Genomic DNA, 22652 nt, shown 5'->3' on the forward strand with positions numbered 1-22652 from the left:
TTGATACTCAATATGAAATCAACACTATGACAGCGAGTGCACGCACATGCGACAGTAGCTTCTAGCATGTTGACTGTTCGCATCTAGCTCTTATCTGCCAAATCGACCAGTGCGCCAGCGCCAAACCCGACAGCGAGAATGAAACAAACTGAACATTACGTGTGCTAAATTCAATATGTAATGGACTGTCATAGTATGCTTATAATCTTTTAATTTCTTGTAGAATTCTAACACAAATAGGATAAGATGACGTATCCATTCCATTAAATAAAAAAGGAAGCTGACAATAAAGGGCCTCAACTCCTATTGGCAAATGTAAATACAAACAAAAAAAAAAAACACTGCAAGTCTCCCATCATGTCAATGTACAGTGTGGGGGCAATTGTATAGGTACATCATGAAAGGCCCACAGGATGTCCTAAAATTAAGATTTATTAAAAAAACAAAAAAAAAGAAACAGTGAGCGACCAGAGAGTTGGCAAAGACGTTAATTATGAATGTGCAGTAAGGCTCAGACAAGTGCAAGAAAAAAATTCGAATTTTGTAGAGTTTTTTTTTTTGTTTTTACTCCTGCACTCTCTCGTACATAGCAGGATGATGAAGATGTGCGATTGTAGATATGAAGTATTGCGGGCTATATGTATTATATGCGTGGGTGAATATTATACTGAACATCAGTTTCAAGTATATTTTTTGTTTATTGAAGTAAGTGAAGAACATAAAAAGAGGATTTTCTTCATTGCAACAAGGATAGTGGTTTCGGAGTCCGCCACCTGCAGCTACAATTAAAATGTAAGCGAAGTCCGATGGCCAAAATGTACAAATAAGCACAGAACATTTTAATAACGCAATCGTATTATACCCTAAAAAAATGTGTCTTCATAGGAATAGTCAATAATATTAAGTAATACTTATTAATTTATTTATTCTTTCTTTTTTATTACAGGAGACAAACAATTTGGTGTGCTTTCTTAGGTCTAGGCTCTTCTTGATGTCCCGTGTGTAATAAAAGGTTGTGGAATACTGCTCTAGACCAGTAATGTGAATCTGGAATTTTAAATTTTACTGCTCACATGCAGACGAGAAACACTAGACTGCTGACATAAACACGTCTCATGCGCCAGTTTTGCAGTGATCCATCCACACGCAATAACTTATCTGCACAGATGTAACTGGTGCCTACAGATTTGAGCCGTTTTGCTCAAGCCTCCAACCACAAATTCCAGGTTTGTGCACATATATCTGCACAGATGTTCTGTCCACACGCTGTAATCTGTCTATGCAGACGTTGTGTGCACAGACACTTATGTAGACAGATCATTGCATGTGAACAGGCCTGTGGACTGAACACCTCAACCACAACTTTGTGGTCTCTTAGGTTATCCATGTAAATAACTGTGCATAGCTTTAGAACGTACAGAACTAACGTTTTGTACTTCACAAATGCATACTAGAACGCTCGATAAAAGAAAGTTAATGTTAATGCACTGAACTTGAATTATTACAGGATAGATAACAAAACTAAACATGTAAGAGAGTTCACGTGTACGCCTTGATGTTTCATGACAACCACAATCTAACATATACAATCGCTACATTCACGGCTGTGAAAATCGTTACCATCTGGCAGTTGGTGCGACACTAACGCCCCAAGCGACGAGAAAGCAGAAGTAAAATTAAAGTTTTTTAATCATTTTTCTATTTAATTATCAAAATAATTATTAAATTTTTGCATTCCAAACATTGATCATGAAATACATGTAAAAACACCCGAATCTCCTTGATTCAGTGACGTAAGTTACAACTGAATGATGAAGAAACACTTTCGAATAATTTTATATAATTACAGCTTACTCCATTGAACACAAGAGAATATAAAAACATATTTCATGCATGAGAAGTATATATTTCTTTTGTTGTCTGTTCTGATTATGACTGGCACTTTCCTTAACACTTAACAATTTTTTATGGGGCCTAACATTTAACACAGTCTTACTCTTCACTCGACTTTCTAATACACAATATTTTTGTAAATGTAATTACTTTTGTAGATTCGTGCCGTTTATGGCTCTTATTCAGCAATAATTGTGAAACTCGATTCTTCTGTGTTGGAAACAGTTTTATTACTTTCGATCTTTTATTATCACGTCTGTGTGGTTTTTTGTTCAGTTACAGGTCTGGTAAGCTCGTCTGCTATGTTAAATAACGTAGGTATTGCATTCCGTACATGTTGCCTATGTTCCACATTCATTGATTTGACTAGAAGTGTAGCGAAGAAAACTTCACGTTTTTGAGGATATATACGACGCCTTTCTGCAAAAGGTCAGGTCTTTTGCCGTTCACTAGCTATTTTTTGTTCTTAAAGAACACGATATTCTCCAGAAGGTTACAAGAAAATCGTACTTAAATTGTTGTGTGATGTAGCGGTTCACACCTCCTAAGGTCGTTAGGAAACCTAAAAAAAAGCCAAATGTGGTATCTTATTCCTGTTGTTGCTCAAATTTATTGCGCTACAGACGCTTCCATTTGTAAAAAACATTCTTCAGACCAATATAAACAATTACGATTCGCTGCCGCTTTCACAAGACCTCGCCGAACCCAGTAGTGTAACTACCTGGCCGTTTGGCGCGCTGTGGTCACTATGGCGAACAAAAACGAGGAGTGTCGCGACTGTTGTGCTGGACTGTACGACAACCAAGTACAAAAGTGTATCACACCACAACCGGCTACAATGTCCCATAAAGTACTCATTAATATCTTTGGACTTAGTCAGTGTAAGAACTTTGGTAGCATAGGAGAATGATCGAACATTTGTTTGTTATGACAGCTAGATAGGTTAGTTACGTGTTTGATATATTTTTGTTTTTGTTGTCATCGTCACTCACAATGTCACAAGATCTTAGCAGCAGGTAAGTTTATCATTAATAACATTATTAATAATTTTCATATAATGTGATCATATAATATGTGTTTCTTGCTATTTTGTGCTTATTTTGTATTGCAAGCGTTTTCATTACAGGAAACGTGGTCGAAATAACTGTGAAGAGGAATGCTGTGATTTTATGCCATTATCTAAAAGAATTAACAACTTGCACATCAATGGGACTATTTACAGCACTTGCGAACAACATTCTGAACATGCCATTTTTAAACAGGTGCTAATCCATTAAACTCATATTTCTGTGATTGCTTCTAGTTCGTGTTTATTTTAATGACTTGCATGTATTATCTATGTAGTGAATACGAGATCATTGTTTGTGTATTCATATTAGCTGACAACAGAGAAAGAAACTATGCAGTAGAGGTGATTATCATTTTTGCTTGCTGTTTTTAACAGACTTATTGTGGACAATGGATTAGGAAGCAAATGATATGGTACCCAGTGTAACTGTGGTATGTGTAGTGCATTGGAGGCAGATCATCCTCTTTGTGTAGTTCTGTTAACATTGCATAACATGTTCAGCAGGTAACATGGTTCTCTGAATTACTGACGTGTGAAGCAGATATCAATAAAAGGCAGAATTTTGTATGGCACTATATTTGCCAATGTAATATCATACATGGCAAGACAAGAAATTCTGTGGTTGACAAAGCACTTCAAGAAACTAGTAATTTAAGTCAGAACTCTGTGTTTTTGTCATTGACTTGTACAGAAGTGTTGCTTAACTTCGCTTGTATTGCACTCATATTTCCATCTGTAGGAGTGATTTCTAGTGCTTGTCGTGTCCACTTTGGTAAGTTGAAACTACAGGGGATGGTGAAAAATATAGGAACGCTGAAAGCACAACACAGTACTATGCTTTGCACAGTATAGGAAAACCATTAGCCTTCAGAACAGCTTCCAGTTGTCTCAAAATGTATAAATGCAGGTCCTGTACGGTTGACAAGGGAATCTTATATTATACTTCCTGCATAATAGTTGCAAGTTGAGTCAAAAATGGTGGAAGTGTATATATTCAGCGATCGTGCATCCATAGCTCCAAAATAGACTTTGTTTCTTTTTTATGCTGCAGTTGGATTATTTCTTTTTAATAAGTTTTGTGTAGTCCATTGTGCTCCACTGAGTACACTTAGTCAGAATCGACTGTCCCCAATGGACGCCTTAAGTGGCTCCGCAGGCTCCATTGCCCATACAGCACCTCGTGGGAGTGGTGCCCCATGGAGATCTTTTGTCCTCTTTCTTTCTGTAAATGATGGCGGTATTATAAAACTGTTGTGCATCATATTGGACATAGGACATTATAAAAGAAAATAAAAAAAATTTATTTAAGAAGAGTGATAAAAGAGGATAGGGCAGATTGAGTAGTAGAGGTCCTTTCACCTGCACTACCCAGGGAAGTGGTCTCAGAATATGACCTCGAGCCTGACATCCCAGTGCATTGCCTCCCGAAGTTAATATCTGAGGTATGTTGATATGCTAGTCTACTTAATTCTAGGTTAGTGTTTTACAGGTTTACCATGGTGACTGGTAAATAACCGGCTACACTATGTTGTGCATTCTACATTGTGTCTGTGTACTATGTGATATATGATTACAATCAATGGAAACTCTAGGTAGGAATATCAACTGTGTATGAATGCTACTTTCAGTAAAGATAACATGCTAAGTTGCTGAAAGGCACAACTAAAAGACACTTGCACACAAGCCTTCGGCCACAGCCTTCATCGGAAAATGAGAAACACACACCATTCATTTACACACATGACTGGAAACTCTGGCAAGTTGGGCCAGAATGCCAGAGGTGGCAGTGGTGTGCGTGAAGTGTGCTTGCTTGTGTGAATCAGTGGCATGTGTTTCTCTTTTTCCATCAAAGGATGTGGCTGAAAGCTTATGTGTAAGTATTCTTTAATTGTGCCTGTCTGCGATTTAGCATTTTATCGTTATGGTAAGTAGCAATCTATCTTTTTCTATATTGATGATGGATGACTACTATTGAAAGTGTTGTGTATGCTCTGTATTGCATCTCTTCTTTTGTTTTATCATGTGTTTACTCTTATTTAATGTATGCCGTGTTTTAAAACCATCTGCATTATTATAGCAACAGCTTTAATGCAGTGCCTGGTACAATAACCAGCCATGATTTTATGATAATATATCTCTCTTGTTTGACCTATGTTAAATGTTTCTGTATTTCAAGATTTTAAACATGGCTGCAACAGCAACTGTTGAAATTCTTCATGATAAAGGATGACGGCCAAAACAGTTGCAGGATAAAAATTTAATAAAATTCTTGACCAAGGTTTCGGTATATATAAATATACCTTCATCAGAAGTAAAAAATCTAAAATTACATCATGCAATGGAGATTAATAAAACAATTGTGCCAAAGGCGTCGTCAATAATTAAGACATCTTCTCCGTTTGTACAACATGACTGTGCACAGGGTCAATGAGAACAATTTAGCACCAGTACTTCGCCTATATTTGTGTTATGCCCTCGCTGTTGATGTTGGAGAAGTGTGTAGCACTGGAGTGCTCATCTGGACTAACCCACTCATCCCTTTGACTTCTGCTATGGTGCATGAAAGGTCTTATTTGTTTACAGAAGGTGTGTTACACCTTGGAGATGTGGTTTGTTAGTTCATTTAATGGTCCCTGTTTGTGTGAGTCCCCGATAGTGTCTTGTAGAGTTTGTGTTGTGACAAAGACTCAATAATATTGAGATCTGGTGACTGTGGCGGTCAGGAGAGATGCGACAATTCATCCATGTTCTCACTGAATCAGTCCTGGATGATGGAAGCTGTGTGAACATGGACCGTCTCATTTATGCACACATTGTCACCATTGGGCAACAAACATTGGACCATGGGGGTGGATCTGATCAGCCGAAGTGGTTACATAATCCTTGGGAGTAACACTACCCTCTGGAGTAACAATGGGTCTAATGGGATACCTCAATATGGCTGCCCAAATTGTCACTGAACCCCATCATGTTTTGCTCTTGTAACATAAATTTGTCGCTTGAAAGTGCACTTATGATGTCAGGCTTATCCATCAGATTAGACAAGTTGGTGGAACCAATGAAAATAGTGTTCCATAAGCTTCATCATGATGTGGACTGTATGAAACTATATGGCAGCACAGTATAATATATATTGCAGTCTGTTGTCATATGAAACAGAATACAGCGTAAACAGTCAATTTTTGATAGAATAATGTAACTGCATTGATAAAAAACTGTACTCTTTGGCTCCTGCATAACTACAATCTTGGAAATGACATTTCGAATATACCCCACAAAGTTCTCAAAACAATCATTGGCCTATGATACTGATCAACCCACTACCACAGTCAGTTTTTCTGTCACATTCGTTGGGTTCACCAACTCACGATCAAATCATAACATTGGAGTATGAAACAATATCCCAAGAAATTCTGTCATTCTCCGAAAAACAACGATTACTAAGAATACATACGAAACCCAGTAACATAATAGCCAGATCAGTAATCGCCATTCTCACACTATTTACAACAGAAACAGGAGCAATCAATTCATATATCGCATAGAAACAAGTCATTCAGCAATTTTCATTGGCTACTTTATCCAATTACATGATTGACTATGACCGCCGAAAATGAATTACCAGCATCAGCATGTAGGTGAACAGCTGCCGACACTGTAAGTACACTGTAACCACTTGACCAAAAATTGGAAATAGTGTGCAAGAAGACTCATCCAACCAATTGACTTCCTTCTATTGCTCAATAGTTCAGGTTTTATGTCTTCGGCATCAGGTTTTCCTGTTACTGGCATTTGCATCACTGACAAGTGATTTTGGATTCCAGCTCACCCTGCAAGTACCTGCTAATGGTGCTCCCTTCATGTTCTTTTGATACTGACAGCGTTCACGAGTGCAACATTCAATTCAGCAGTGATTTTTGCAGCTGTTGTCATATTTTTTGTTGCAGCCCTCTTCAATAACCGTCTGTCATGATCACTGAACACATGCACTTGTCTGTGTTGTGACTTAGCAGATGATGTTTTCCCTCTTTCACTATATCCAGTATAAACCTTCAATTTGGTGCCTCGCAAGACACCAAAACCTTAGGTTTACATAGGTTCAGGAAGCACTCGCCATATGAGTGCCAAAAGTTTGCCCACATTTTTATAGATACCAAGGCTGTACTTTGTATTGATCTATAAAGTTTTTAGCACACACTTGTCATAACTTAAGATCTACATGAGAACTCTGCTTGGCATTCATTTTATTTCTCTGTTGTTCCACTTTCAGATAGCGAGTAGGAAAAAATTAACTCTTAAATCTCTTATTTTTATTATTGTTGATGTTGTGGTCTTCAGTCCGAAGACTGGTTCTGGTTTGATACAGATATCCATGCTACTCTATCGCGTGCAATCCCTGTTGTCTCTGAATTATTACTGCAACATACACGCATTTTAACCTGCTTGCTGTATTTTTCTCTTGGTCTTCCTCTACAATTTTTCCTCCTATGCTTCCCTCCAGTATTAAATTGACAGTACCTTGATGTCTCAAAAATGAGACCTGTCAACCGATCCCTTCTTTTTGTCAGTTTGTGCTATAAATTTCTTTTCTCCTTGGTTCTATTCAGTATCTCCTCATTAGTTATGTGACCTACCCACTTAATCTTCATCTCTCTTTTATAGCACCACATTTCAAAAACTTCCATTCTCTTGTTGTCTGAACAGTTTATCATCCACTTCTCACTCCAGATTAGTACCTTCAGAAATGGCTGACTAGCACTTAAATTTATATTCAATGTTAACAAATTTCTCTCCTTCAGAAACACTGTTCTGTCAATCTACATTTTATATCTTCTTTGTTTAGGCCATTATAGGTTATTTTACTGTCCAGATAGCAAAATTCATCTACTACTTTTAACATCTTATTTCCAAGTATAATTCCCTCAGCATCATCTGATTTAATTCGGCTACATTACACTACCCATGTTTTGCTTTTGTTGATTTTCATCTTATATCCTCCTTTCAAGACACTATCTATTTCTTTCAACTGCTAATCCAAGTCCTTTCCTGTCTCTGACAGAAATACAATATAAGTGATAAATCACAATGTTTTTATCTCTTCTCCCTGAACTTGAATTCCCTTTCCAAATTTCTCCTTGCTTTCCTTCAGAGCTTGCTCAGTGTACAGATTGAATAACATTGGGGATGGGCTGCAATCCTGTCTCACTCCATTCTCAACCATTGCTTCCCTTTCATGCTTTTCAACTCTTATAACTGCCATCTGATATCTGCACAAGTTGTAAACAACATTGTCAAATGCTTGCTGTTAAGTCTACAAATGCTATAAATACAGGTTTGCTTTTCCTTAACCTATATTCAAGAGAAGTTGTAGGGTCAGTATTGCCTCGCCCATTCTTGCATTTCTCTGGATCTTCCCTGAAGTTTGATAATATTCACTGCTGTCAACACCTGCTGTTTTGAGAACAGGAATTGGGGTTATCACATTCTTCTTGAAGTCTGAGGGTATTTCACATGTCTTGTACATCTTCCTATAGATGGTATCTACTTTCCCTTGTTAAGTATGCTTTTATAGCCTTGCATTTGTCCTTGAGCCATTCCTGCTTAGCTGTTTTGTACTTTCTGCCAGTCTCATTTTTTCGGCATCTGTACTCCCGTTTGCCCACTTTATTTGCTGAAGTTTTATATTTTCTCCTTTCTTCAATTATATTCAGTATCACATGTCATATCAGTGGATTTCTACTAGGTCTTATCTTTTTATAGATGGTATCAAACTGTTCGTTTGATAATATTCACTGCTGTCAACACCTGCTTTTTTGAGTACTGGAATTGGGTTTATCACATTCTTCTTGAAGTCTGAGGGTATTTCACATGTCTTGTACATCTTACACGTAAGTGGAATAGCTTTGTTATAGATGCCTCTCCTAAGGATATCGGTAGTTCTTAGGAATGTCGTTTACTCCAAGGACCTTGTTTTGGCATGTAGATTGTCCAGTGCTCTGTCAAATTTTTCTCACAGTATCATCTCTCCCATCTCATCATCTTGTGAGTCCTTTTCTCTTTTTATAACATTGCCTTCAAGATCATTTCCCTTATGTAGCCCCTTTATATACCCCTTCAACCTTTCAGCTTTCCCTTCTCTGCTTCCATCTGAGCTCTTGGTGTTGATACACTTTCTTCCCATTTCTCCAAAGGTCCCATCAATTTTCCTATAGATGGTATCTACTTTCCCTTGTTAAATATGCTTCTATAGCCGTGCATTTGTCCTTGAGCCATTCCTGCTTAGCTGTTTTGTACTTTCTGCCAGTCTCATTTTTTAGGCATCTGTACTCCCTTTTGCTCACTTTATTTGCTGAAGTTTTATATTTTTTCCTTTCTTCAATTATATTCAGTATCACCTGTCATATCCATGGATTTCTACTAGGTCTTGTCTTTTCATATTTGATCCTCTGCTGCCTTCACTATTTCATATCTCAAAGCTACACACTGCTCTTCTGTTGTATTCCTTTCCCCTGTTTGTCAGTTGTTGCCTAATGCTCCCTTGAAAACTCTCAACAACATCCAGTTCTTTCAAATTATTCAGATCCCATCTCTGCAATACCATACCTTTTTGCAATTTTGTCTACATCTATGTTTCTGTGGTTATTCTGCAATTCACAGTTAAATGCCTGGCAGAGGATTCATCAAACCACCTTCAAGCCATTTCTTTATCATTCCAATCTCGAACAGCACACAGGAAACACAAACACTTAAATCTTCCCGTGTGAGCTCTGATTCTTTTATTTTGTGATGATGATCATTTCTCCATTTGTAGGTGGATGCCAACAAAATATTTTCACAATTTGAGAAGAAAGTTGGTGATTTGAATTTCTTGAGACCATCTTGCAGCACTGAAAAATGCCCTTTTTTATGATTGCCACCCAAGTTTGAACATTGCATTTGTGGCACTGTCTCCCCCCACTTCACAGGAATACGAAATGAATTGCCTTTCTTTTAACTTTTGCGATTTCCTCCGGCAGTTCTATCTGATGCAGATCACACCCTACGCAACAGTACTGCAGAAGAGGGCAGACAAGCTGTCTCTTTAGTAGACCTGTTGCATTTTCTAAGTGTTATGCCAATAAATTGCAGTCTTTGATTTGCTTTCACCACAGCATTATCTATGTGATCATTCCGATTTAAGTTATTTGTAATTAAATCCGTAAGTATTTAGTTGAATTTACAGTCAATTTGTGTGATTTATTGTGTAACTGAAATTTGTGTATTCCTTTTAGTACTCATGTGGATGACTTAACACTCCTCATTGTTTAGAGTCAGTTGCTAATTTTTGCACCATACAGATATCTTGTCTAAATAAGTCTGTAATTGGTTTTGATTATCTGATGACTTCACAAGATGTTAAATGACAGTATCATCTGCAAACAATCATATGAGACCTGTTCAGATCGTCTCCTAAATCATTTGTGTGGATCAGGAACAGCTTAGGGCCTATAACACTTCCTGTGGAATGCCAGATATTAGTTTGGTTTTAGTCAATGACTTCCTGTTAGTTACTATGAACTGTGATTTTTCTGACAGGAAATCACAAATCCAGTCATACAACTGAGATGATACTCCATAGGCATGCAATTTTATTATGTCACTTGTGAGTAATGGTGTCAAAAGCCTTTTGGAAATCTAAAAACATGTAATCAGTTTGACATCCCCTGTCAATAGCACTCATTACTTCGTGTGAATACAAAGTTATTTGTGTTTTACATGAACTATGTTTTCGGAATCCATGTTGGCTGTTTTTCAGTAAAAACTTTTCTTCAAGGTAATTTGTAGTGTTTGAACAAAGTTATTGTTCCAAAATCTGAATGCAAATCAACGTTAGCGATATGGGTCTGTAATTCAGTGGATTATTCCATTTTCCCTTCTTGGGTATTGGTGTGACTTGTGCAACTTTCCAGCCATCAGTTTTAATCTACAGCTCATAACCAATAAATTATGATCAGAGTTCACATCTGCCCCAAGAAATGCCATTCAGTTTGAAATCTAGTGCCAAAATCTCTGTCTTACCAATATGTAATCAGTCTGAGATCTTCTTGTGTCTCCTGGTCTATTCCACATATACAGCCTTCTTTCATTGTTGTTAAACCAAGAGTTAACGATGATTAAATTATGCTCTGAGCAAAATTTTACTAGGTGGCTTCCTCTTTGATTCCTTTCCACCATCGCATATTCACCTACTATTTTCCATCTCTTCCCATTCCTATTATCGAATTCCAGTTCTCCATCACTATTAATTTTTCATCTCTCATAACTATCTCAATAATTTCTTTTGTCTCATCATACATTTCTTCAATCTCTTTGTCATCTGTAGAACTATTGTTATTTAAACTGTACTACCATGCTGGGTGTGGGCTTCGTGTCTGTCTTGACTATGATAATGGATTCACTATGCTGTTCATAGTAGTTTACCCACAATCCTATTTTCTTATTAATTTTTAGACATACTTCTGCATGATGTATTTGATTTTGTATTTATAGTCCTATATTCACCTGACCAGAAGTCCTGTTGCTCTTGCCACCAAACTTCGTTAATACCCAATATATCTAACTTCAGTCTACCCGTTTCCATTTTAAATTTTCAAACCTGCCACACCCCCAATGCAGAATCTGTGATTCATACCAAATAAATCAATAAGAAACAGAACAGATCCTCCATGGTACACAAACAGGTGAGGACACTGTTGTAGAAGCAATGAAATAATCAACCCAGATTCAAAAGAACACAAAATCTCCAAGATTGGCCTTGTGTAACAGAAGCTAGAAAGTAATGTGGGCTTTAGGCTTCAGTCCAAGATACATTTAATAGTTTTCATGACAAATTTTATTAAAATGGTCATGTCTCCCTACATAGGGGAGAGGCAACAAGATATTTCCTCATTCAGAGGAGACTGTTGGTGATTGAAATTTCATGAAAAGATCTCTCTCACCACAATATAAAACACCTCTTTGTTAATATTTGCCACCCCAGTTCACCTATCACATCAGTGACACTCTGTTTTCTGTATCATGATAATTAAAAATCAACTGCCCGTTCATTGAACTTTTTTGATTTCCTCTATCAGTCCTATCTGGTAAGGATCCCATACCTCACACTGATAATCCAAAAGAGGACAGACAGGTGTACTGTAGGCAATTTATTTGGTAGATTTGTTGCACATTATAAGTGTTTTACCAATAAAATGCCATCTTTGGTTTGTCTTCTCCACAAAATTTTCTGTGTGATGCTTCCAGTTAAAATTGTTCTTAATTGTAATCCCTAGGTCTTTAGTTGAAACTATAACCTGTAGATACGTGTGATTTATGATGTAACTGAAAGGAACATATCCTTTTATTTGTCATGGGGATGACCTCACACTTCTCTTTATTTAAGAATCAATTGCCACTTTTCGCGCAGTACAGACATCATTTTGCAATTGGCTTTGATGTTCTGAAGGGTTTTTCGGATGGTAAATAGCAGCATTATCTACAAACAATCTAAGAGGGCTGCTCACATTGTCTCCTAAATTGTTTATATAGATTGGGAACAGCAGAGAGGCTATAACACTTTCTTGGATAACACCAGATATCGCTTCTATTTCACTCAGTGACTTTTCGTCACTTGCTATGAGCTATGAAAACAAAACACATGGAAAAAGATAAGTAAAATGTTTATTATTTCAAAAGTAATTGCTATAACTGTTAATACATTTATCCCACTGTGATGCAAGATCTTGTCAGTGCCTTGGTGGACAAATGTTTGTGGTTACCTGTGGAACCATGATTGTACGCTGGCGTGCAACCCTTCATCCAAAGCAAATCGATGGCCATGACTGTATTTCTTCGGGGCACAAGAAACATAGAAATCACATGCGGAGAAATCAGGACTGTACGGAAGATGTGTAAGGGCTATCCAGCGAAATGTCTGCAGCATAGTTGAAACAACCTTGTGGTGATCTCTCCCCATGTGATTTCCATATTTTTGGAGCCCTGAAAAAAGATATTCATGGCCATCAACTTGCTTTAGATGTAGATGTGCATCCCTGGAAACAATGATGGTTCCATAGGCAGCTGCAAACATTTTTCACTGAAGACATTGACTGTATTGTCCCACAGTGCGGTTAATGCATTAACAGTTACTGTGATTACTTTTGAAGTAATAAACAGTTTACTTACTTTTTTTCCACCTGTCTCATTTGCATTTGACTGCTCCTTATAATTGGTATAAATTCTCCAGCAAAAGATTGGCCTTTATTAAATGATTTAAGTGGCTTTGCTACAGTGGGGTATCTTCTTCTAAGTTACTCATGATGCCAGCTGTTCTTGATATGAATTCTGGAACATTTTCTGCATCTTCTTTGGTGAGGGAATTTTGAAAAATTGTGTTTAGTAACCTCACTTTAGTGGAACTATTATTAGTAATATTACCATTTCTATCATACAGTGAAGGTATTGATATTGTCTTGCTGCTGGTGTGCTTTACATAGGACTATGTCTTTGGATTTTGTGCCAATTTTGAGACATAGTTTTGTTGTGGAAAGTATTAAAAGCACCGTGCTTTGAAGTACACACTAAATTTCGAGCTCCTGTTAAACATGGCTAACCTTGGAGATTTTGCATTCATTTAAATCTGGGATGATTCTTTCATTGCTTCTGCAACAGTGTCGTGACCTGTTCTGTGTCTTGATGATTTACTTGGTATGAAACTCTCAATTGCCATCAATATTATTTCTTTGAATTTAAGCTGTATCTAGTCTACACTTACGTACTTAATTAGGAAGGAATGCAGACTGTCTTAGGAAGACATCAAGGAAAGTTTCATCTGCTTTTTCCTCTCTCTGTTGAGAGTTCAGTTACTGATGTGCATTTTCTGCCCATTTTTTGGGTGAGTTAACAGACTGATTATACAGCACTAGCACCCACTTTTGAAAGATTAATATCTTCTACAGATGTTTTCTGGGTGCCAGTGGAGTTCAGCATGCATAGCTTTCCTGACTGGCCAGGTTACGGATCCCATGGTCAGAAACTCAAAACATTTGTAGGTCTGTAAATCAAAACTTGGATAAAAAAAGTGTTGCAGCAACCTGTGTTAGTGCTAATCAGAATGAGGACTTTACTCCAAATATTTGCAGACAGAAAGCAGTGACTTGATTCATTTAGTCCCTTTTACAGACAAAATTCCACTGTTTCTTTAGCAGTAAAAATTATGAAGTTGATGAAATGATCGTATTGTATTGATGGCCAGGAGTCACCACCTGGGAAGTTCGACCACCAAGTTGCAAGTCTTTTCAGTTGACGCCACATTGATTGACTTGCATCTTGGTGATGATTGGTTGACGAGGATAACACAAAACCCATTCCCCGAGCAGAGAAAATCTCTGACACAGCCAGGAATCATGACAGTCAAACATGCTGACTTCTCAGCTAAAGGGGTGGACCTGAAGTTGATGTGATGGTATTGGTACTGTTATAGACCATAGAATGGCCAGTTCAGTGCAGTTTTTATACTGCATCCAGTTTATCTGCCTGTAAGGAGTTGGTGTATGATTTTGGTCCAGCACATGTTAACGCTGTCTGCCCAATGTATGATGCACCACTCTTGGAAGGAATTGTATAAACACCTGTTGATGGAGCATGAGACCATTTTTTGCAGAACTAAGAAGTGACAGCGTGAGTAGTATATGGCAAAAGATCTTGGAGGATAGACTACTTATGTATTATGAGAAAGACATGGATTTAAACATATCTCAGTCAGCTTCCCACTCATGTAAAGCGACATTTGGTTGTATCTTTACTGCCTTACAGCTCTATTTTGGGGAACTAATATGTCCTTCAAAAACACCTCTAGATGCTTACTGTATTTTATAAGTACTGGAAAAGTGAGGCTGTGAGATGGATCACATGTCATGATTCCTTCATTAAGAGATTTGTGCAAAACAGGGAAGGTTCTCAGTTCGAGTTCCAATATGTCATACAGATTTAATCTCTCAGAAAATCTTCATTGTTATCAAAATGTTAAGGTATCGGGTGTTTCTTGAGAGGATGGAACATGTCAGGATTTTGAATGGGGCATGTGGAGTGAACAGAGGGGATGGCTGACCAGTTCACTGTACGGGGACTTCAGTCTGGTGACTGCAAGTTGGAATGTGAGCAAAGGTGCTTTGTCCTGCCACAAAAGGATCCCTTTCGTTGAGTTTCCGCAGCACTTTATCTTGGTTGTCTCCTATGGCTTGTCAAATAGGCTGGAATTTCTGTGGTACTTTATTTCTTTAAAACATTTTACACTGAAATGTAAAAATTAAAAGAACTTATCAATAAACAAAGAGCAGCAGCTGGACAACATCCTGCAGTCATTTACCTCAAAATCTTTGGCCAGTGTGACAGGTGTAAAGTCCTTAGCAGTCAGACTTCTGTCTGTCACCGTAAATTATTAATATTGAAATTAATTCTCCTCTTTGAGGTAAAATGACAGAAGGATAATTCTGGTGCCATGTCTTGTGATTTGGGTGACTTTTTTTAAAGCATCTCCATGAGAATGAGATTTTCACTCTTCCTTGCAGATTAAAAGTGTGTGTCGGACCGAGAGTCAAACTTGAGACCTTTGCCTTTCGCGGGCAAGTTCTCTACCAACTGAGCTACCCAAGCATGACTCACAAGCCATCCTCACAGCTGTACTTCTGCCATTACCTCATGTCCTGCCTTCTTCCAGGAGTGCTAGTCTTGCGATTTTCACAGGAGAGCTTCTGTGAAATTTGGAAGGACTGACTCTGCTCCTCTCTTCACAACTGCAGTAGCTACTCCTAAACTCACTTCACATCATCCTTACTAAATGTTGATATCAACCTATGAGAAGACTCCAAGAAACATCCATCCATACCAGTTGTGCCAACCAGCAACAGTACTTCCAGTTTGACTGCTGTCACCCATTACCTCATAAAGCCCCCAGCTACCCATAGGTGCCACGTGTGCAGTGGAAAGCAGGAGTTATACAAATGTACTGATAACCTTGCCTTTATGAACAATCTCCTGCCTAGAAACTCTAGAATATATTTCTCACACCATTTTTTCTTGTGACACCAAATTTATTTACACTGTGAAGCAGCCACCAAGTGTACCCCCTCTCATCATGCAGACCTTGAAAAACTCAACTACACTGTTCACCATAGCTCCGTCTACTTTCCAAAATGCTGTGACATGAGAGTTATCCTACCCAAAATTCTACCACCATAATCCAGAATCTGTTTAGAAATGTATTAATGATTAGATCATTGTTCTATTCATGCCAATGGGGGGTTGTGCATGAGTGGGGGAGGGGACTTACTATCACCACAGATAAGCCTCCCAGTTGCCTATAACCTAATTCACTAACTTGGTTTTGTACCTCTTTTTACATTTCATGAAATTGCTTTTAACTCTTAGTAGAGTTTGTGTTCCTGGCATCTCTATCCTAATGTTTTCCAGCACTCTTAAATGGCCTTTACCTTTATTTAGCAACACTGGAATCCATGGACTTGTTTCATGAAGGAGCGACTGATGACCTAATAGCCCCATTCCTTAATCTCCCTACAGCGAACAAATCAGGCACGTAAAGCAGTATTTTGTTACGTATGCAACCTATGCATTATCCTAGTCTTTTCTTATGCCACCCAAGTCCCCAATAATTCCATCTGACAGGTCATTCCTTTGTTTTGTGGTCAGTTTATAGTGCAAAGTCTGCACCATAAAATCATCCAAAACAGCCTGCACCATAAAATCATCCAAAACAGCCTACTGCTGTTCAATAACAAGCATTTCCTATCCATTTGAAAGTAGAGTCATGTGATTGCAGTGTGTTGCAATTACTCTGTGAGTTCTGCAAAGGTGTGACAACTAACTAGCTTTCTACCCATGTGAATGGCCACTGCCAAACTGTAGCCAACTTCGCACTCAGCTTACTAATTGCAAAACATACTGCACACAATGATGCTGATGAGAGACAGGTGCTTCAGCACCTGCATCATTTCAATGCTTGCTCTTGCACACAGCTGCTTTCAACTGTGTGTGTGTGGGGAAGGGGGGGGGGACGACTGTCCCTACAGCATATCCTCCATTCTTGCAAATATGGAAATATCTCTCCACGACCCCTTCCTGAGCTGTCCTCTGTCCATTTTAGTGGTTCTTAGTTTATTCCATCCTCATTTTACACTGCTATTGAGGTCTCTTCTATTGCCTCACATTACCTCATCACCTGCTCCCTGTCTGCATATCTTGCCATCCCTCAGTGTGATGCTCTTCCTCCCCAGCCATCCCTTCAGCCTGAAAAACTATTCATAAGTTGTTAAGAGTCACTGTAGATGAGTGTAGGTTATCGTTTTTGTTTTGTTTTTGTCCTCAAATTTTGATTGTTTCGCAATAAGCTAAGATACATTTCCCTGCAGAGGATTGATAGATCATAGAAAGATTTAACCTTCAAGTACACGCACTGTTCCTGGTAATGTACAGTCACGTGTGGGGTCTAGAAGTACCCCAACAGTGTTTAGGTGTGCTTGCAAGTAATTACTGGAAATAACTTGGATATTTTTATATTTACATGATAAAAGGCAACATATTTATTATTTTAGTCATTTCTTGTGCTTATATTAACCAGTCTTATCAGAAACTTTAAACCATTTACAAAAACATGTCATTTTGGTTTTTTGTTTGTATAGCTCATTTAAACTGACATAAAAATCAACAAATCCTAACTTCTAACTAAACTTTTTTTTTTTATTTTGTACAGAATTGGAGAATAAAATCAAATGAAAAGAATAAAACAGAAAAAACTAACAAGACGAAAAAAATGACACCACATTATGTGCCTACAAAATCATTCGTTTCCTTTGGCTCCACAGGACAAAAAAAATTGATTGCCTTTGAATGAGGCTTACAAATAAATTGTTTGCAAGTGTTACATTTTAGAGAGCTCTTTTTACCTTTCGACCTTGGGCAAATATAACACCTTCGCTTTTTAGAAGCACTAGGACCAGGCTTATCTTCATTAGGAGTTGAAAACATTTGTTCTCCGCCAACCAATTTGCTCATAATTTCGCGTACATCTTTGGCCAGCTTTGGGTTATTTTCTAATCTCCTGCAAACATATGGCTTTACAAGACTCATTGCAGTAGACTTTATGTATTCTCTTCTGGACTTTTTTATTTGGATTAGAACCAACGAAAAGAACATATCCGTTAGCAAGAGAAATATTCAACATTGCAGCAAAGGTTATGTTCGGCCATCTTCTTGTTCTACGTGAGCAAGAGTAATTTGATCATTTCAAATCCGGGGCATCACCTCCTCCCTTAGTCACATTGTAAAAGTCTATAATTGCAGGTTTCTTAGATTGTTGATTTACAGACACTTCGTGATGCGTGGAAGATGGTAAAACTACACTTTTATACTTCTTTGGAACGAATGATGATTCAGTGGGTCTTCTTTTATCAGGCAAAAACTGATGAGGAATTTCTCATTCGTTTTTTCGTACAGTACCCACGTATGTTAGTCCTTGTTTCAATAATTCGTCTACTAACTCAACAGACGTAAACCAACTGTCTCAGTGATATTCATATTAGTTCCATAAAATGACTCTGCAAGTCTTAGCATGTCCTGTGTTGACACTGTGAAAGGGATATTTCTTTGGGTAAGCGGTATTCCAGAGTATATAAACGCAATACATAAGTAGTGAGTTTTCGCATTGCAAATATACTGCATTTTCAGGCCATATTTTCCAGGTTTACTTTTGATAAACATTCTGAATGAGCACCTTCCTCGAAATTTTACCAACATTTCATCAACACATAAATATTCTGAATAAGAATAGTTCACACTACAATTGCTAATAAACTTTTCAAAAATTCCTTGTATCAAAGCCAGTTTATCTGTAGATTTTCTTTCTTCTCGTGTGCTAATATCATCAAAGGTTACATTGAAATGAATGAATGAAAATCTGTTTAGCCCCATTACACCTCAAAAAATGTGTCTTCCAGTAAAATCAATTGCCCATTGCCATCTAACATTTTCATGATTTGACTTGAATATCGACGTAAACAGAAGTAATCCAAGGTAAGCTCGTAACTCATAGCAATCAATGTTATTGGCATAATACAGCCGTAATAATGGAGGTGAATATTTGTCCTCAAGTTTTTTGTTGGTACAGTGCACATCATCGGTAAATAATAGTTAACTCTCTACAGGCGACATTTCACGTTTACAAGCAGCAGGTCCTTTCAATCCCACGCGTTCTCGTACAATATTGTGCTGTTGTACACGAGATGAATGTGGGGCAGATTTACTCCATTTGAATCTGTTCTTACTGTAAAAATAGTTCCCTTGCCTTTCTTCGTCTTCTTCACTAGAAGAAGAGCCTTCACTTAGCTCCATCTCTGAACCAGAAAGGTGTTCACTGTGTATCGTAATCATGATCACTGATGTCATCAACATCTTCATCTGGATCATTTAGTTCTGTGTCTTCAACTTCTGAGTCAGTGCATTCTACCAACAATCGTGCAATATCATCATCACGAAGAAAGCGAGTCATTGTTGTAAATATACTGAAATAAGAAGAAATTACTGTATTAGCATGTTGTTGTTGTGGTCTTCAGTCCTGAGACTGGTTTGATGCAGCTCTCCATGCTACTCTATCCTGAGAAAGCTTCTTCATCTCCCAGTACCTACTGCAACCTACATCCTTCTGAATCTGCTTAGTGTATTGATCTCTTGGTCTCCCTCTACGATTTTTACCCTCCACGCTGCCCTCCAGTGCTAAATTTGTGATCCCTTGATGCCTCAAAACATGTCCTACCAACCGATCCCTTCTTCTAGTCAAGTTGTGCCACAAACTTCTCTTCTCCCCAATCCTATTCAATACCTCCTCATTAGTTACGTGATCTACCCACCTTATCTTCAGCATTCTTCTGTAGCACCACATTTCGAAAGCTTCTATTCTCTTCTTGTCCAAACTGGTTATCGTCCATGTTTCACTTCCATACATGGCTACACTCCATACAAATACTTTCAGAAACGACTTCCTGACACTTAAATCTATACTCGATGTTAACAAATTTCTCTTCTTCAGAAACGCTTTCCTTGCCATTGCCAGTCTACATTTTATATCCTCTCTACTTCAACAGTCATCAGTTATTTTACTCCCTAAATAGCAAAACTCCTTTACTACTTTCAGTGTCTCATTTCCTAATCTAATCCCCTCAGCATCACCCGATTTAATTTGACTACATTCCATTATCCTCGTTTTGCTTTTGTTGATGTTCATCTTATATCCTCCTTTCAAGACACTGTCCATTCCGTTCAACTGCTCTTCCAAGTCCTTTGCTGTCTCTGACAGAATTACAATGTCATCGGCAAACCTCAAAGTTTTTACTTCTTCTCCATGAATTTTAATACCTACTCCGAATTTTTCTTTTGTTTCCTTTACTGCTTGCTCAATATACAGATTGAATAACATCGGGGAGAGGCTACAACCCTGTCTCACTCCTTTCCCAACCACTGCTTCCCTTTCATGCCCCTCGACTCTTATAACTGCCATCTGGTTTCTGTACAAATTGTAAATAGCCTTTCGCTCCCTGTATTTTACCCCTGCCACCTTCAGAATTTGAAAGAGAGTATTCCAGTTAACGTTGTCAAAAGCTTTCTCTAAGTCTACAAATGCTAGAAACGTAGGTTTGCCTTTTCTTAATCTTTCTTCTAAGATAAGTTGTAAGGTTAGTATTGCCTCACGTGTTCCAACATTTCTACGGAATCCAAACTGATCTTCCCCGACGTCCGCTTCTACCAGTTTTTCCATTCGTCTGTAAAGAATTCGCGTTAGTATTTTGCAGCTGTGACTTATTAAACTGATAGTTCAGTAATTTTCACATCTGTCAACACCTGCTTTCTTTGGTATTGGAATTATTATATTCTTCTTGAAGTCTGTGGGTATTTAGCCTGTCTCATACATCTTGCTCACCAGATGGTACAGTTTTGTCATGACTGGCTCTCGCATATTGTAAATAAATACTACGTAAAAGCATGCGTGGGGTCTACAGGTACCCCAACAATGAAAAACAGGCACTTACTGTTGCGAGAGCACAGTGCACGCCCACCAATTGCAAGCATCAGTGGCACACTAAGAATACCTATAAACCAAAAATGTAGCATGGGGTCTGCTGAGACCCCACCCATGTAGTTAAAGGTTAAATGAGTTCGGTGATGTAAGAGTGCTTTGTTTCTTTTGTCATGTGTTACGGGATATTGCTTCACAAAGACATATGCTTTATTATTTTGGAGAATTTACATTAAACATTTGTAATGTATGTGAAATAAACACACTAGTCAAAAAGTTAGGAGACATCACTCTAAATACCTTGTAACACTGCCTCTAGCCTTGATAACAGTCCCAATTTGGCGGAAAAGAGAATCCAGAAGTTTCTTAAGGCACATCGTACCTAACTGAAGCCACTCATTGACAGAGCTCCCACATAGTCCCAGACAATTTCTGTGTGAACTATATTGGGTGATTTAATGGCCAAATGGAGGAGCAGTCTGTGTTGGAGTGTTTATCAAGCCAGAAACTTGTGTGTACAACCCTGTGAATATGGCTGTTGTCATCTTCGAAGATGAGATTATCCACAGTGTACTCACCATAAAACTGTAGAAAGAGGGTAGTACCTGACCACCGAAAATAATGGAATAAACATGTTGGTTCATGTTCACAAAAAACCTGTGCAAGTGAGTCCCAGTCATGATATTGAAAACATCCCCAAAACATCATAGAAGCACCTTGGCCTGTACTACACCTTCCTAGCACTGTGAGTTAAGTCCCTCAGTGGTCCATCAGTGCGCTCAGTGCTTTGCATCGTTTAAAAAGAGGCGAGAGTGTGATTTGCTGTGCACGACAGTATGTGCCTCCAGAAAGCTTCTGTTCAGTTTCTGTGTTGATTGGCCTATGTAAGGCCTGTATCTTTGTGCTGCTGTGAGTAATGACCCTTTGTGAGATACCATACTCCAAATGTCAGTCACAAGCAGTTTCCCTTCAAAGTATTTGCTTGGAAACTGCTCGAGATGACCTAAATTCACTGATGGCAGGAATTCCTATCTGGTCTGAAACTGATTTTCATTGGCAAGGTGTGACACCTATCTTGGATCACCGTAGGTTAGGATCTATTTATGGTCACTATTCTTATACTGCACTAGCAAAGCCCGCAATGCTTTGCAATTGCTGAATATGTATTGGAATTGTATATAAGTCCTAATCTCCTCCTCCACCCCCTTCTCTCTCTCTACCCATCTCCTTCCCCCTCCCTATGTCCATATCCTCCACCCCCTCCCCCCTGCCAATGTGTCTGAGTGTGAGCCTTGTTTATTATTACTGAAAATAAAATCTTGATTGGCAATTGAAGTCGCTAAGGTGAGATCAGACCCCCTATATTGACAATGCAAATTTCTGCCAACCTTTAACCCATTATTGCTCAAACTATTGAAGATATCACTACCAAATTTTTTATCAATTGAACATCTGAATGTATTTAGTTCACTGATATACAGGGCGCAGCGTGGGAACTTCCTTATTTGAAATGCGCAGCACACAGTGGCTGTTACTCATTGTTGCATGGGTTTCAGTGCAGTCAAAATTGCGAGACTGTAACCTTTTCTT

At 38.2% G+C, this 22652-nt stretch overlaps 1 protein-coding gene across 1 annotated transcript in view; it reads left to right on the forward strand.

Moving 5' to 3' along the window:
• Positions 1-2643: 2643 nt before the first annotated feature.
• Positions 2644-22652, forward strand: part of LOC126236038 (uncharacterized) — a 33079-nt gene continuing 13070 nt past the window's right edge. The window contains exons 1-2 of the mRNA XM_049945071.1: positions 2644-2909; positions 3020-3155. Of these exons, the coding sequence (XP_049801028.1) occupies positions 2887-2909; positions 3020-3155 (159 nt within the window). The 5' untranslated portion in view covers positions 2644-2886. The remainder of the gene's footprint in view (positions 2910-3019; positions 3156-22652) is intronic.

This window comes from Schistocerca nitens, chromosome 2 (genome assembly GCF_023898315.1).
Source record: "Schistocerca nitens isolate TAMUIC-IGC-003100 chromosome 2, iqSchNite1.1, whole genome shotgun sequence".
Lineage (NCBI taxonomy): Eukaryota > Metazoa > Arthropoda > Insecta > Orthoptera > Acrididae > Schistocerca > Schistocerca nitens.